The 15,655-nt window shown below is 38.7% G+C and overlaps 1 protein-coding gene across 1 annotated transcript; it reads right to left on the reverse strand.

Moving 5' to 3' along the window:
• Positions 1 to 8,396: 8,396 nt before the first annotated feature.
• Positions 8,397 to 15,284, reverse strand: LOC103964561 (intracellular protein transport protein USO1). Its single transcript, XM_009377508.3, has 9 exons — positions 14,873 to 15,284; positions 14,214 to 14,411; positions 13,946 to 14,068; positions 13,445 to 13,482; positions 13,193 to 13,361; positions 9,533 to 12,829; positions 9,312 to 9,437; positions 8,986 to 9,119; positions 8,397 to 8,869 (listed from the first exon to the last, which is right to left on the reverse strand). The coding sequence occupies exons 1-9, from the start codon at positions 14,951 to 14,953 to the stop codon at positions 8,653 to 8,655; spliced, it is 4,383 nt and encodes a 1,460-aa protein (XP_009375783.2). The 5' UTR covers positions 14,954 to 15,284; the 3' UTR covers positions 8,397 to 8,652.
• Between the last annotated feature and the right edge of the window lie 371 nt (positions 15,285 to 15,655).

A 15,655-nucleotide genomic window follows, 5' to 3' on the forward strand; every position in this document is an offset into this window, starting at 1 on the left:
TTAAGGGATACAAGTGTGTAGGTAGGACGGCTTATAGGACGGCTTATAGGACGGCTTATACTTCCAATACTCCCCCTCAAGCTGGATCAAGGAGGTTAATTGATCCAAGCTTGGAGAGTAGACTTTGAAACTGAGGAGAGGCAAGAGACTTCGTGAAAATATCAGCAAGTTGATCTTGGCTTCGAGTGAATGTGGTTTGAATTACCTTGGACTGGACTTGTTCCCGAACGTAGTGACAGTCAACTTCAATGTGTTTGGTGCGTTCATGGAACACCGGATTGGAGGCAATATGCATAGCTGCTTGATTGTCACAAAAAAAAAGACATAGGTGTGTTGATTGAGAACCCCAAGTCCGAGAGAAGGCCCTTGAGCCAAATGAGTTCACATGCAGTGGAAGCCATGGCTCTATACTCAGCTTCGGCACTTGAGCGAGCAATTACATTTTGTTTTTTGCTCTTCCATGTCACGAGGTTTCCTCCAACCAACGTGCAGTAGCCAGCAGTGGATTTTCTATCAATATCATTCCCTGCCCAGTCAGCATCGGTGTAGGCAATGATTTGAGTATGACCATTGTTTTTCATGACGATTCCCCAACCAATGGAGCCTTTGAGGTATCTGAGAATTCTTTTAACAACATTTAAATGAGCTTCAGTGGGTGCATGCATGAATTGGCTTACAAGACTGACGGCGTAAGTTATATCCGGTCTGGTGATGGTGAGATATATAAGCTTACCCATCAATCGTTGGTAGTAACTGATATCACTGAGAGGTTCTCCTGTCAAGTCCAACTTCAATTTGCTATCAAGAGGAGTACGAGTTGGTTTGCAATCCATCATCTTCACTTCTTGAAGTAAGTCAATCACATATTTCCTTTGACTCAAAAAAAGTCCCTTGGGGGAAGTGGCCAGTTCAATCCCAAGGAAGTATTTTAAAACTCCTAAGTCTTTAATGGCAAATTGTTGATGAAGAGAATGTTTAAGAGTGTGAATCTCATCAATGTTATCACCTGTGATGATGATATCATCAACATAGATTAGTACAACTAATTTGCCAACTGATCCTATTCGAACAAACAGGGAGGAATCAGCATGACTTCTCTTGAACCCAAAATTTTCAAGTACCGAGCTCAATTTGGCATACCAGGCACGAGGAGATTGTTTCAAGCCATAGATTGACTTATGAAGCTTGCAAGCCATACCTGAATTCTGTGCTTGTGGATGACCTGGGGGTAGTTGCATGTAGACTTCCTCTTCGAGGTCTCCATGTAAAAAAGCATTTTTTACATCCATTTGGTACAATGGCCATTCATGGTTCACTGCAACAGATAACAAAACCCTTATTGTGCTCATCTTAGCCACGGGAGCAAATGTCTCCTTATAGTCCACTCCAAAAGTTTGAGTAAAACCGCGAGCCACCAATCTTGCCTTGTGTCGTTCAATTGAGCCATCAGAATTAAACTTGATTTTATAGACCCACCGACTGCCTACCACCTTCTTGCCTTTGGGAAGTTGAACTACACTCCAGGTTTTATTTTCATTCAAGGCTTTGAGTTCTTCTTCCATGGCTAGCCTCCACACAACTTGACGATTGGCTTCTTGAAAGTTCCTTGGTTCACTTTCATAGGACAGTTTACTGACGAAGGCTGCATGAGAGTGAGAGACTTTGGAGTAATTTACAAACTTGTGAATAGGGTACCTTGCATGGTAAGTTTCATAGTCTTGCAACCTTGATGGTGGATGTCGATCTCGAGTCGGATTCCTGCGGGGTTGAGCTGGGATCACAATAGGTTCAGCTCCACTCTCTTGTATAGATGTTGTGTTATGGTCATGGGGGACTGCTTGTGCTTCTGAGGCTTCAGTGTCGTCTCCAATAAGCAGGTTGTCATTAAGGGTTGCGTGAGAGTCCCGGTTGTGAGGTAGTGAATGGACACAGTCACTTGGTTCGACTGGATTTGGCAATGGGAAGAGATCTAGGAAGTGCTCCCCCTGACGATTTTGATCTGATGATTTGTTGAAATATGGTTGGTTTTCATCAAACCGTACATCTCTTGAGACAAACATCTTCCTGGAGCACGGATTGTAGCATTTGTACCCTTTTTGGGTGGAGGAGTATCCCATGAAAACACACTTGACAGCTTTGGGATCAAGCTTGTCTCGGTGATGAGATTGAATATGAACATAACAGGTACATCCAAAGATTCTCAGATGGGAAAGATTAATTTTTTTGTTTTGCATAACCTCAGATGGTGATTTTGTATCCAGAACACGACTAGGCAGTCTGTTGATAAGGTAGGTGGCTGCAAGAACTCCTTGAGACCAAAACCTCTTAGGCACATTCGTTTGCAACATTAGCGCCCTGGTTTTTTCAAGTAGGTCCCTATTCTTCCTTTCGGCAATTCCATTTTGCTGAGGAGTACCTACACAACTTGTTTGATGTATAATTCCATGGGTGCTCAAATAGTTAGTCATATTTTTGGATGTATATTCAGTGCCATTATCAGACCTTAGTATGTTGATTTGGGACGAAAAATGGTTCATGACAAGATTATGAAAGTCCTTGAAAGCATCCATAACTTCACTTTTGAATTTTAGGAGGTACAACCAAGTGGCTCTTGAGAAATCATCAACAAAGATAACGTAGTACTTTTAACCATCAAAAGACTCTAGAGATGCAGGTCCCCAAACATCGGAGTGCACCATCTCAAAAAATTTGCTAGTCCTAGACATGGAAGAATTGAATGGAGTCTAGTAGATTTTGACAAATGACAAATTTCACATACAAGGGAGGATTTGCATAAACTAGGGAACAACGTAGACAACACAGATTCTGAGGGATGTGCTAGGCGTTGATGCCACAACCGATGTTCTAGGTTTGAGCTGACTTGGAACCCCTTTGGAACATTGAGGTCCTCTGAAAAATAGTACAGCCCATTTAGGTAGTGACCTTCACCAATCAGCTTCTTGGTGGCTAGATCCTGAAAAACAACATTATGGGGGGGAAAAAATTGCACGACAGTTTAAAGAGTTTGTAATCCTTCCTACGGACAATAATTGAAAAGGAAAAGATGGAACATATAACGCTGTGGACTCAACAGTTTCTGAGATCAGTTTAACTTTCCCTCTACCTAGAACTGGCACACCTCTACCATTTGCTACAGAAACTAGTGATGGTTTAGTGTAGCTTTCAAAATCGTATAGCTTTGAATATTGATTTGTCATGTGATCTATGGCACCTAAGTCTATAATCCAAAAATCATGAGAGTGACTAACATTTAGAGCAGTTGAAAGAGCACACATGATACCTGGAATGTCTCCTTGAGGTACATGACCAGATTCAGCTAAGAACCCTGCAAACTGTCCAAGAAGAGCAGTTTGACTTTCCCCAGTCGACGTTTCACCTGTGCTTCCTTTTCTGGTTTGAAGGTAGGTTGAGAACTCATTCAACAAGTCAGCCGGATTGGCTGTAAAGTTCATCGACCCACCGATGGATGTAGCAGCAGCAGCATGGTACTTGTTTGTATGTGGTCTAGCGTGTGAGCCCTTATGATCTCTTAAAGGCTTGTTCTCAAACCTTGGCTTCAACTCAGGGTGCAATATCCAGCATCGATCTATTAGATGTCCAACATTATTACAATGTAGACACTTCAGATCTGGCCTTTTTCCTTTGTATACTTTATCTCCAAATGACTTGTGATTTGTCACAAAAGCTCTAGCCTCAGACACACTAGGTTTTACATCAACATTCATGACTTTTCTGCGTACTTCTTCTCGCTGGATAGTAGTGCAAACACTTGCAAATGATGGAAGTTCGGGATTCATTAGAATATGGCTTCTAAGATCTTCATATTCAGAACCCAAACTTGCAAGCAAATGAAAGATTTTGTCTTCCTCGGACCTTTTTAACAGTACGGCAGCATCGATAGTGTGTGGTCGATACATATCTAGTTCGTTCCACATGTTTTTCATGCAACCGAGATGATGAACAAAGGATTTATCACCTTGTTGAAGACTTGCGAGATTCCTCTTAAGCTGGAACACTCGAGCAGCATTGTTTTGATTTCCATACATGTCCTTGACTGCCTTCCAAAGAGCACTAGAGGATTCTGAAAAACTAAAAATTTCAGACAGCTTAGGATTCATGGAGTTGAGGAGCCACGACATGACCAGCTGGTCTTTGCACAGCCATGCTTCATACTCCGGCGATGCGACGTCAGGTGCTTCAATACTTCCATTGACGAATCCAAGTTTGGATCTTCCTCCAAGGGCAAGAGATATTGATCTGGACCATGGAAGATAGTTAAACTCATTTAACAACACAGAACACAAACGTTGGTTTGGGTTGACTTCAGCTTCTGGAAAACTAGGGCGAGGAGCTGTGAAGCTTTCAGCTTCTGAGACAAAAAGATTATCTTCTGCCATTATCGAAATGAATGTGCAGAAAAAGAGAAGGGACAACAATGGAGTCAGGCCGGTTAAGGTTCCGGCTCTGATACCATGTGGAAAATATGGAAGAGAATGCTTTTTCTCATTATATTTCTCTACAAGATTACAAGGATATATATATATACATGAAAAAAGGGAAGACTTATGTCCAATCACCCTAAATTAAGGGATACAAGTGTGTAGGTAGGACGGCTTATAGGACGGCTATAGGACGGCTTATACTTCCAATAGATCCCTTATCTTGTAATGCGTTATGGTTGAAATGATGGCAACACCAGTGGAAAAAATTGCAAAAAAATTTAAAATTTCTAATATTTTAAAAAAGCTTCTTATTTCCTAAAAAGTTATAATATTTTCTAAACATTTATAATATTTGTAAAATTTCTAATAATTCCAAATTTCTATTATCCCCCCCTCCACCCAAAAAAAAAAAAAAAAACTTTCCCCACGCCCTTCCTCGTACAAAGTCACACATGTAAATCAAGAATTCACATCTGCAACTCATAAATATTTCACAAATTTATACATACAAATCAATGAATTTCGTAGTATAAAATTTGTAATATGAAAAAAAGAATTCGAAATAAGCAGGGGATATCATACCTTTGTGAGAGTGAAAAAGTGAGAGAGAAGGCGAGTGAGAGAGCTAATAGGGGGAAATAATTTGCAGAGAGAGAGCCTTGATGTAGCGCAAGGAAGAAGAAGGAGGCTCTCAGTTCGTCGGGCACGATCCAACTTTCGTCGGCCAAAAGTTTGAAAATATGCCACGTGTACCATTAAAGTTTGCCCGAAAAATTTGTTCATCGAACATTCAACAAAGGTTTCATAGAAATGTTATGGGGCGCAGTTAAATTTTTTGGCCAAAAAAATTGTGGGAAATTGCCTTGCTTGACGAATTTCACAGTATTTTGTTGGGTAAACTCTTAAAATTTTTTTTTTTATTTTGAAAAAATAATTGGGGGAAATTTGAATGTTTGCCCAACGTAATTTAGTATTGTTGCTTGACGAATACTAGATATGTTTATTTGACAAACTTCACTAAATTTGTCAGGCAAACACAAAAAATTCGATTTTTTTCAATTTTTTTATTTATTTTCAAACGGATACAAGTTCATCGAATTTGATGAGAACGTCAATTTAGGGTGTGGTTTAACCTTAATTACCATACGTCCTTGCAAAAAAATCACCAAATTCGAAGGTGATATAACCGTTAAATCATGATGATATGTTTTTAAGTGTTGAACTTTTTGTGTCGTTACCTAATCTTTGAAGGTTTGTTTTTGGTGATTTGAGGCGTATGTGATCTCATACTCTATTCAAGGAAGTTTGACCGTTGGATCGTTGAAATTAGTTTCATAGGTTACATATCCTGTCAAAACAATATATTCAACAAACACTTGGAGTTTATTCTATACTTCTATTAAGTAGAATGTAAGATTTTGTAGGTAACCACTATGTAACTATTTTAAATTGATGAACAGGTCTCTTCATTGTATTCTTTTGGGGTTGAGGAGTGTAGTTGTAAAAGATTATTAGTCGGAGCTAAAATAACCGTTAAATAATGATGATACATTTCCAACCATCTATGGATTTCTTCTCGTTACTAATCCCTGAAAATTTGTTTTTGGTGATTTTTGACATTTGCGATCTCTTACTATGTTCCACAAGTTTGACGATTGGATCATTGAAATTAGTTTTGCAAACTGTGAAAACCATCGAAGGAATTAAATATGCAAAAATGTCCTTCACCTTTGCCCAAGAAAATCATTCATTTTGCCCAACGAACTTTAAACCCTCAACCCTAATCCCTAAATCAAACCTTTGCCTGACGAAACTTGAGCAAAGTTAATTTTTTTTTGCCTGACGAAACCTTTCCATTGAGCAAAGTTATATTGCCCGACGAAATTTGACCCATTCATTCAGTCGAAGTCTTCATTTATTTTTTTTTTTAAATGAAAATTAAATTAATAGAATACTTGATGTGGTACTGATTGCATTGTGAACTGAAATTAAATTAATAGAATACAATATTCATTACAATGGATTGCACATAATATTACAACGGATTGTGCATAATATTACAACAGTGAATTTATAAATTGAATTCAATCACTGTTGGTATACTCTTCTAATGCACTATTGTCGTTTGAATCACTTTTAGTACTTGAGACATCTCTGCTATCAACAAGGACGACATTCGAAGCAATTGGTGGTAAGGGCTTAGGGTCAATACAATATATGTATCTATTTCAATTAGGGGTACACTTGATATTTGGCATGGTGGTTGTATGAGTTTGTTACTTCGTATTCCCAGAAGGTCTCGGGTGTTTTCGGATGAATCCTCCTGGTAAACATTTTGGTCATCGTCACAAGTCCCAAATATTTGTATAAATTGGACTACTTTCCACCCACACCACCCCCCCCCCCCGGCGCCCGCCTTTGGATCAAGGTCTCGGGTGTTTTCGGATGAATCCTCCTGGTAAACATTTTGGTCATCGTCACAAGTCCCAAATATTTGTATAAATTGGACTACTTTCCACCCACACCACCCCCCCCCCCCCCCGGCGCCCGCCTTTGGATCAAGGTCTCGGGTGTTTTCGGATGAATCCTCCTGGTAAACATTTTGGTCATCGTCACAAGTCCCAAATATTTGTATAAATTGGACTACTTTCCACCCACACCACCCCCCCCCCCCGGCGCCCGCCTTTGGATCATCAAGTTAGAATACTTGTTTTGCCGCATATAAACATTAAGTAGAATCAAACACTGTATTTGATGTGTGAATCCAAATGTAAAAATTAGGAGTCACGCAAGATGAGAAGCCTAGGAGGCGCGTGACTGATGGAAAAACAAAAATGGGAATCGGACACTATAACGTAGTGTCTGAATCCAAGTGTAAAAAACAGAACCAGGAAACAAACTCTGCATTGTAGTGTTTGAATCCAAATGTAAAAATCAAGAGCCACGCGAGGTGTGAAGCATAGGAAGCATGCAAATGATGGAAAAAATGAAATTGAGAAACAGACACTGCAACCAGCATCTAAACGAAATGTTAAAACAGACACTAACTTATTCCAAAATATAAAAATATAAGAGATGGGGTGTCAATTGAAGTGGGTGCCAACTCTAGTGGCAGATTTTGTAATTTTTGTTTATTTTAAATGTATTTAAGTATCATAATACATGATTGATTTATTTATATTTAACATAAACATTATTAATATTGTAACTTTTTATTGATTTTCTACACAATCACCCAAAAAAAAAAAAATCTATATCCACCACTTTGGTGATGTAATGCGTTTGTTTTAAATGTGTGAGGTTAGGTAGGCCTTTTTCTTGAACGTTGTTTGCTTTATATGGTGTAAGAATGTGAGTGAGATTTCATGCTCTCATAGTGACACCAGCAACCACCAAAAAAAAAAAAAAACAAAAAAATGTTAAAACGCTTTCAATCGCTTGCGTAATGCCTTGCGGAGGAAGCTTCCTTTTTCTTTTTGCTTTTCTTTTTTTCCTTTCCACAAAAAAAAAATAAAAAAAATTGTGCACTCGCTGTGTCCCTCCGCACCAATTAATCAAAGAAAAATTAAAATACATAAATAATTAGGAGTGTGTATAAGCAGAAAAAGAGTGTAGATATCATTTCTCTTTCTATAAGAAGTGAACTAGTGCCCAACTTGGTCCAAAAAAGAAAATCAGCGCTCAATTTTTTATTTTTTTTATTTGAGCAATATTCTAAATTGGAAGAATATTACCTAATGCCTAGCCATACTTTGCGGGACTGATTTTCCACTACAGTTTAATGGTATTCTTTTTCACTGGTAAGTGAGAGGTCTTAGGTTCGATTATTGTCAAAAACGAATTTGAACCATATTATTGTTAGTTCATTGTGAGGCTTAGCCCACTCCTCATCTTTTTAGTGTAGATAATATCATTTGTTCAAAAAAAAAAAAATGCAGTCAAATAATCTGGTATATAATACTATCAAGATGTTGATTACTACCTATCATATTATTTAAAATTTGTACTTCTAATTAACAATTTGTGAAACTTTCCACCTTTGGCTACGACGTATATTCTCCTCTACTCACTCACTTCACTTGCATATTCATGAAGAAGAAAAATTGTGATATACAGAGTTACGCGAAAAAGCTACCTGAGAGTGGAAGACTCAAGAAAACGGCATCAATGGAGTTGTCATAGTCATTCATCAAAACCACCTTTTGCCACCCTTGGCTACTTTGAGCTTCATGACAAGTTCTTCGCGCTGAGCTTCTACCTCCGCGTATCTCAGGCTCATGTGCAAGTAGCGCTCGCGAATGTCTTTCAGTTCCGTCTCTAGAGATGACCTTGAGCGTTCGTGTCTTTCTTCAGCTTTTGAATTTCGACGAGCATCTGCATGATTGTGTCGAGCCTCAGACAAGTACCTGCGGGGGTGATAGTATATATCTGTTAATTGACTTGTACATAATAGATTTACAGTAAGAAGACAAATGATACTTAATGTGTTTTGAAGGCCTAATGTGTTTCCTCTTACACTCACCTATCAAGTTGAACTTTGTAAGTGTTATTTGCTTCCAATGCCTTAACAAGTTCATCTTCAAGCAACTTAATCTTTAAACCAAGTTCTTCAACTTCATTTGGACTTTCATCATGAAATTCGACTCCGTTATCATCCTGTAATGGCAGAGAGTAAAAGGATGAAAACAAAGTAGACGATTTGCAAAGTTACATGAAACTACAAACATATATTCATATACACTCTGTTATCATGCGTATGTCTTGTTGTACTAAGACAACATAAAGAAAATGAGAACATATTTTGGCATTGCATGATCAGCTGTAGAAGCAAGATATAAAATGTCTAACCTCTCTTTGATGCTGGTTTCTATACGGATAATTCTGATCTGTTGCATTTCCTTGCACCTGACCATTCTTCGAAATTGGCTTCCTTCTAAAATCACGACAGTGAATGCTGTTCCTCACCATTTCATTCTGTTTAGAGAAAAATCAAAGAATGTCAGAAAGTAGTACCTTTACAGTCTTGACACCAACTGTTAATAAGCATACAACGAAAAAATGATACTTACTTTTGGGACCTTCATATCTTCACCAACAGGAATAACTCTGGTGCCGCCTTTTGATGAGCTGGAAATCGGACTGCTACAAGCCCTGTGTTTCTGTTTTTCTTCCTTTGTCACTTTCAATTCTTGTTCAAGGGCTTGAGACTTTCTTAGGAACTCACTTCTCTCGTCCTCAAGTAGCTGTATTTCCAGCTGATACTGCTCGTTGGCTCTCCTGATCTGGTTGAGCTCATTCTTCATCTCGGCATACTGTGCACACAAAGCCTTTTCTGCAGTTAGATCACCTTCCATCTGCAGAAATTTTTCCTCCAAGAGAACTTTATTACGTTGGCAATCCTCCAAGTCAAATAAGGCCTTCTCCAATGTTGAGATCTTCTCATGGAATGAACTCTTCTCTGCCTTCAGATCTTCACATTCCTCAGATATTGAATCCAATAACGCTTCCAATTTTTCTTTCTCGAACTTGGTTGCATCCAGCTCATTCTTGAAAGCCAAAACTTCCTCCTGACAACAAGTTAGTTTCTCAATTTGAACCTTCATATTGGTGGATTCTTCCACCACCTGTTGATGTTCATAATCAGAAACTGTAAGCTTTAGTTCAAGATCATTCACATTGGTCTTCAGTTTTGCTTCACTTGATTTGTAATTCTCCAACAACTTCAATAGCTTTTCATGGTCAGCTGTTGTTGACTCCTGATTTTGTTTATCGACAAGCTCAGCGAATAGGCCTTGTAACTTCGCTTCAGATTCTGTTCTCATAATATTCAATTCATCCTCCATCTGTATCGCTTTAGATTGAAACTCTTGGAGAGCAGATTGAAGCATTTCCTTCTCAGTTCGAAGTCTGGATGCTTCCTGGACAGCATCTGAAGCTAGTCCTTCTCTTTCTTCATGAGTAGCAGCAAATTGCTTGGTAAGTCGTTCTACCTCTTCCTGAAGGCTCTCAACTTCAATTGTCTTCTCCAAATACATCTTGTTGAACAAACTTTCTTCCAATGTAAGTTTCTCCTTATATTTCATGTTTTCATCAAGAAGTGCATCTAATTCTGAATTCAGGCTCTCCTCTTTTGAGGTGACATTTTCCAGCATTAAAGAAAGATCTTTTTCCAGCACTTCAACTCTTTTGGAGCAATTTGTAAAGCTCTCCTGCGATTGATTCAACTTTGCTTCCAAGAGGGAACAGAGCTGATGCAACTCCAGCTTTTCCTTCCTCAACTCGTCATTTGAATTCTGAATAGAATTGCACTCCTCAATGAGGTTCTCAGCAGTAGCTTGTAGCTTCAGGTTTGCCCTTTTCAGAAATTCACATTCTTCTCGAGCTTCTGACCACTGCCTCTCTAAGTCCTTTAATTTCTGTTTCAGTTCAACTTTATCAGATTCCATCTCAACGTTTAATCTACTAATCTCATCTTGGAGACTCAGAGAATAAGATTGGGAATTCTCTAATTCTAACTGATTGGCCTCTTTTTCATCTGTCAAGCATCTTTGTTGAGCTTCAAGTGCAGAAATACGTGCTGACAACTGTATGTTTTCTTGTTCAAGCTCTGATAGATGAAGGTCCAGTTCACATTTATCAGCTTCTAGCTCCGAAGATTTCCTTTCAAGTACCTTATGTGTGGAAACATGGGAATTCACACTTCTGCTAAGCACCATTAATTCATTCCGCAAATCATTCAAACACTTAGAGCTGATATCGCTTTCCCTCAATACAACTTCCATGTGTTCCTCTAGCTCTATTTTTTCCTTCTGGAGGTTGGAAACCTCAGCTTGTAATTCATTTTGGACCCCTCTTAGAAGACTGATTTCTTCTTCTTTGGTTAGCAAGTTCACCTCAAGCTTTTCTATCTTGAACGTCTTCTCTATCAATTCTTTACCCAGCTCATTTACTTTACTTTCTAGTTCCATTTTCAAGCTGTCAAGTACTTGAACTGAAGAATCATTATTATTTGTAATCTCCCCAAGCACTTTCTTGTTAAGCTTCTCCTCTGCATTCTGTAATTGGGGTTTATTTTCAGTCACTTTGGACTCAAAGCTGGTAAAAGAATCTACTAAAAGCTCACTGGCTGGAAGTTCAACAGGTGCGTATCCCCCTGACGATTTTTGTTTCACTGTCCTAAGCTTGAATAAGAGCTCTAAGTTTTCTTCCGTCAGCTCATTGCAATCTCTTTCTAGCTCGTTCACCTTTTCTTTCAAGTCCTCAATTTCACTGATCAGATCTGCTTCACTTCCACTCATGGTGATGGAATCCATTTCTGCAGAATGCCTTTCTTTGAGAGACTCGGACACCTTTGCTTTCAGTTTGACAATTTCTTGTTCCTTCAAAAGAAGTTTACTTTTGTATTCTGTCTCAATATCCAAAAGGGAGTGTTCGTTCAGACTCGATCCATTCTCTATCTCATGATTTTTCTCTTCCACGGTTTGTTCCACTTGTTGCACCACGACTTGCAACTTGTTCTCTGATTCCTGCAATTGTTGCAGCTGAAGCTTTAAATTTCTGTTTTCCTCTGTAGTTAAATTGATCAAGTTTTTCATATCACCAAATGTCGACTGTAGTTCTGAAAGATTCTCCAATTCCACTTTTTGTTTTTCAATTGTCTCTTCCAGCTCCTGGAGAACTGAAACCAGCTCAATATTTGATTCTTGACTTCTCTCCAACTGCAGGGACAAATTGGCTGCGGATTCTTTTTGAAAGTTCAGTTCATCTTGGAATGCCTTCTCAATCTCGGGTGTTCCTCCATCCTGAGAAGTTAAATCCTCACTGGCTGTTTGTTTTACCATTGCATTCTCAAGCAACAAATGCAAGTGTTCAACTTCTTTCTTCAAGCCATCGCGTTCTGCATATGCTGCTGAAAGCTCCACATTCATATTTGCCTGCTTTTTGGACTGATCAGAGAACTCTGCCCTCAGTATATCCAAATCAAGCATTAGCTTCCTGGCATTCCTCTCCCACATCTTAGCTTCCGCATGTAACTCTTCAATCGTAACTTCTGCCGCATCCAGAAGGTTTTTAGAAGAATCAGTGGTGCTTAAAGAAGATTCTGTAAAATCTTTCCGGGAATTCTGAGACTGAATTCTTGAACCATTAATCCTGGAATTGAATGATGAATGGTCTGACGGAGAACGAATATCAGCAGGAAAATTTCCATGAGATGTACTAATTAAGGAGGTGGTTGAATCTTGTCTTCCTATCTGGTGGTTGCCTTCAACACTAAGGTTGCTTCTCATGGACATATTATCCTTTCTTATGGAGCCCTCTGCCAAGTCATAGCTGCGATGTGAACCTGATGCAGAGAAACTACTATCCTACAAGAAGTGAGGAATGTTTATTAATTTCCATGGTAAGTATAGACCAGAGCCTGTTAATAAGCATTTTAATCCATCAGCTGGTTCTGCAGCACGCAAAACATAGAGCCTAATATGGTCTAGATATTGGTCACTTCAGTACTAAAAAACTGAATGAAATTTCTATGAAATTGTCATTAGCTAAATCGATGTGTCAAAAAACACAACACTCTTAAGTTTAAGATCATGCTCTGGATTGAATGAAGCAAACCCAATAAAGCCACCAAATGAAGCAGGTAATGCTGTATCGTAATAGCATTATGAAAAGACATGATCGATCAGTAAATGGGAAAGAAAAATTATTAGGGGAAAGCGTAAACATACTTGACTCCCAGACTCTCCGGGATTTGAGATCAAGCCAAAATCTTTTCTGGAGGAAGATCCAGCACTCCATACAACGGAGCTATTAAATCCATCTGACTTGCTGTCCGCATCATGACCATTTTCAGTTACTTCTTCTGAATGATAGCTCGTCTCTTTTGACTCTTCATCACTGAAAAAAGTGCAGAAAATCTTCACTATCAAGTATAAAACTAAATATCTAAAGATTAATGCAAGCAATTGCGTAATACTAACCTGAGCTTTTTTCTTGGTGTCAGGCAGTTAATTTTTACCTGCAAACAGGAAAGACAAGCAAACACTGCTGAAAAGGCAACTCCGAGGTGAATTTCTAGTGCAATGAGCGGGGAGAAAGAGACGTTGGAAAGAAAATAAGAACTCAAATGCATATATTCATGGAATCATGTTCTTATGTAAATAACTTCGATATGCACACGCATCCATCCTTCTAGATGTACAATAACAGGCCATCCAGCCAGTATCCTCCCTCATATTGCTAAATATGGTACAAAAGGAACTTTTCATACCAAACAATGAAAGTATCAAGCACACACATCCAGAAAAAGAGAAAAACAGACCATGTTTTAAGGCGGTAAGCATCACTTTTTATTTTTTTAAGATGCGAGTAAAACATATTCAAGTATTTTCAACATAAGTAGATGGCAGCGACTGCTACGATTTAAGCAAATTAGGCATACTAGGTACATTGGAAAAATAAGAAATGCATAGAAAAGGCACCTGTAAAATTGTTCCAAAACTGCACTTTTTCAATGGAAGAGAAACTGGAGCAGAAGAGGTTGAACTTATGTAATCTGACATATTGACTGAAACCTCTCCAAGGATGCCGGATCTTGCCGAACCCTAGGATTATAAAATCCATATAGAAATCAGACATAAACATTAGAAAAACAAAAACTCTTATTCTGGAAACGAGTCACTCCAAGTACATAAACCAGATTCCTTATCGAGTCACAGAAACTAAGAAAATTGTCAAAAATAACGGTACCATGGAAACGACAAGCTTGATGAAATAATCTTCCATCTCCTTCGAAGACTCGTCTTGGGAAATCCATATAGATTCACAAAGGGTCTCAGTCCACTGACAGTTTCCGTTGCGCACCACTGCTTTGCTTGATTTAACAATTGGTTTCCCAGTTTCTACAGACACAATTGATACAAACAGCTTGTCCCACCCTCTGGGAACCTGCAATCCCAAATATCATCAGCAAGCAAGCAAAAAAATTATATCTACTTGTTGATAGAAATACATCAACAACTCCATCTACTCAAAGAACAAACCCATTCAACACAACACAATGACATAATTCTAGATATCTGACGTGTTACGTTGTGCAAATTAGATAAAGATAAACACATGATTCCACCAGATCAATAGTCCTGATTCACAGTCTGGCAACATAATTATCCCGTAATTGCATAATATGGTGTCCATAATACAAATATAGAAATCGAACAAGATAATTTAATGTTAATCGAACGATTCAACAGTTGTGAAAGTTTGGTCTGATCATTTTGCACTTTCCAATTATAGAAGTTCACATAAATTTCCGTACATTCTTCATAAAGCTGTACAATTCAAACACACATGCTACATTTTACACTAAATTACCAATAAATTTAATCACGAAGCAATTAAATTAATACCTGGAGGGCCTTAAAGTGGGAGAACTTGAAATCCACCCTCTCCCCTGATTTAGCAGGCCTGTTCTTGTGTAGCCTGAACATTTCTCTCTCTCTCTCTCTCTCTAGATTCTCTCTCCCTCTCCTTCTTGTTGGTGTTGCTGATAACTAGTTGCTTTCTCTCTCTCTTAATCCATTTTCTCTCTCACAACCACCATTACCAGCTAGAGAGAGAAAGCAAAGAATGTCTGACTGATCACTTTCGCTGAAGCGAGGGAACCAAAGTAGAGAGAGAGAGAGAGAGAGAGAGAGAGAGAGAGAGAGAGAGAGAATGCGTTAGCTAGCTGGTCATTGTTGCGAAAGCAGCTATTTGTTCTCCTTGCAACTTTTTGGCGTTTCTTCCATTTCTTATGGAGAGAGAGAGAGTAGAATCGAATTTATGCGGCCTGCAACTGAGAATCCGGAAACAGTTTTCTCGCGTTAATTGCATCTCCTACTTCAGTACTGTACAGACACCCCCTCAGCCTCAAGTGTACGCGCTCAGTTCCTCTACTCGCGCTCTCTCCGCGACACGTGGGACATAGAGTCAGCGATTGTCAGGCATTCATTGGCTGGAGAAGAATCATACTTTCGTTTCTGCAACGGCAAATGGGAACAAAAGTACGAGTAATGGGGACTGAGAATTTCATATTTAATTTAAAGGAGGATTTAGAGCTTCCAAGCCTGACATGCTAGTAGAAAATTAAGATTTATAAAGTTGACAGTTTCTTATAGGAATACGTGATGTGTTAGTATTATTTTACGTAT

Source organism: the organism of the source record quoted next, unplaced genomic scaffold (assembly GCF_019419815.1).
Source record: "Pyrus x bretschneideri cultivar Hongxiangsu unplaced genomic scaffold, Pyrus_bretschneideri_v1 Contig30, whole genome shotgun sequence".
In the NCBI taxonomy this organism is placed as follows: Eukaryota; Viridiplantae; Streptophyta; class Magnoliopsida; order Rosales; family Rosaceae; genus Pyrus; species Pyrus x bretschneideri.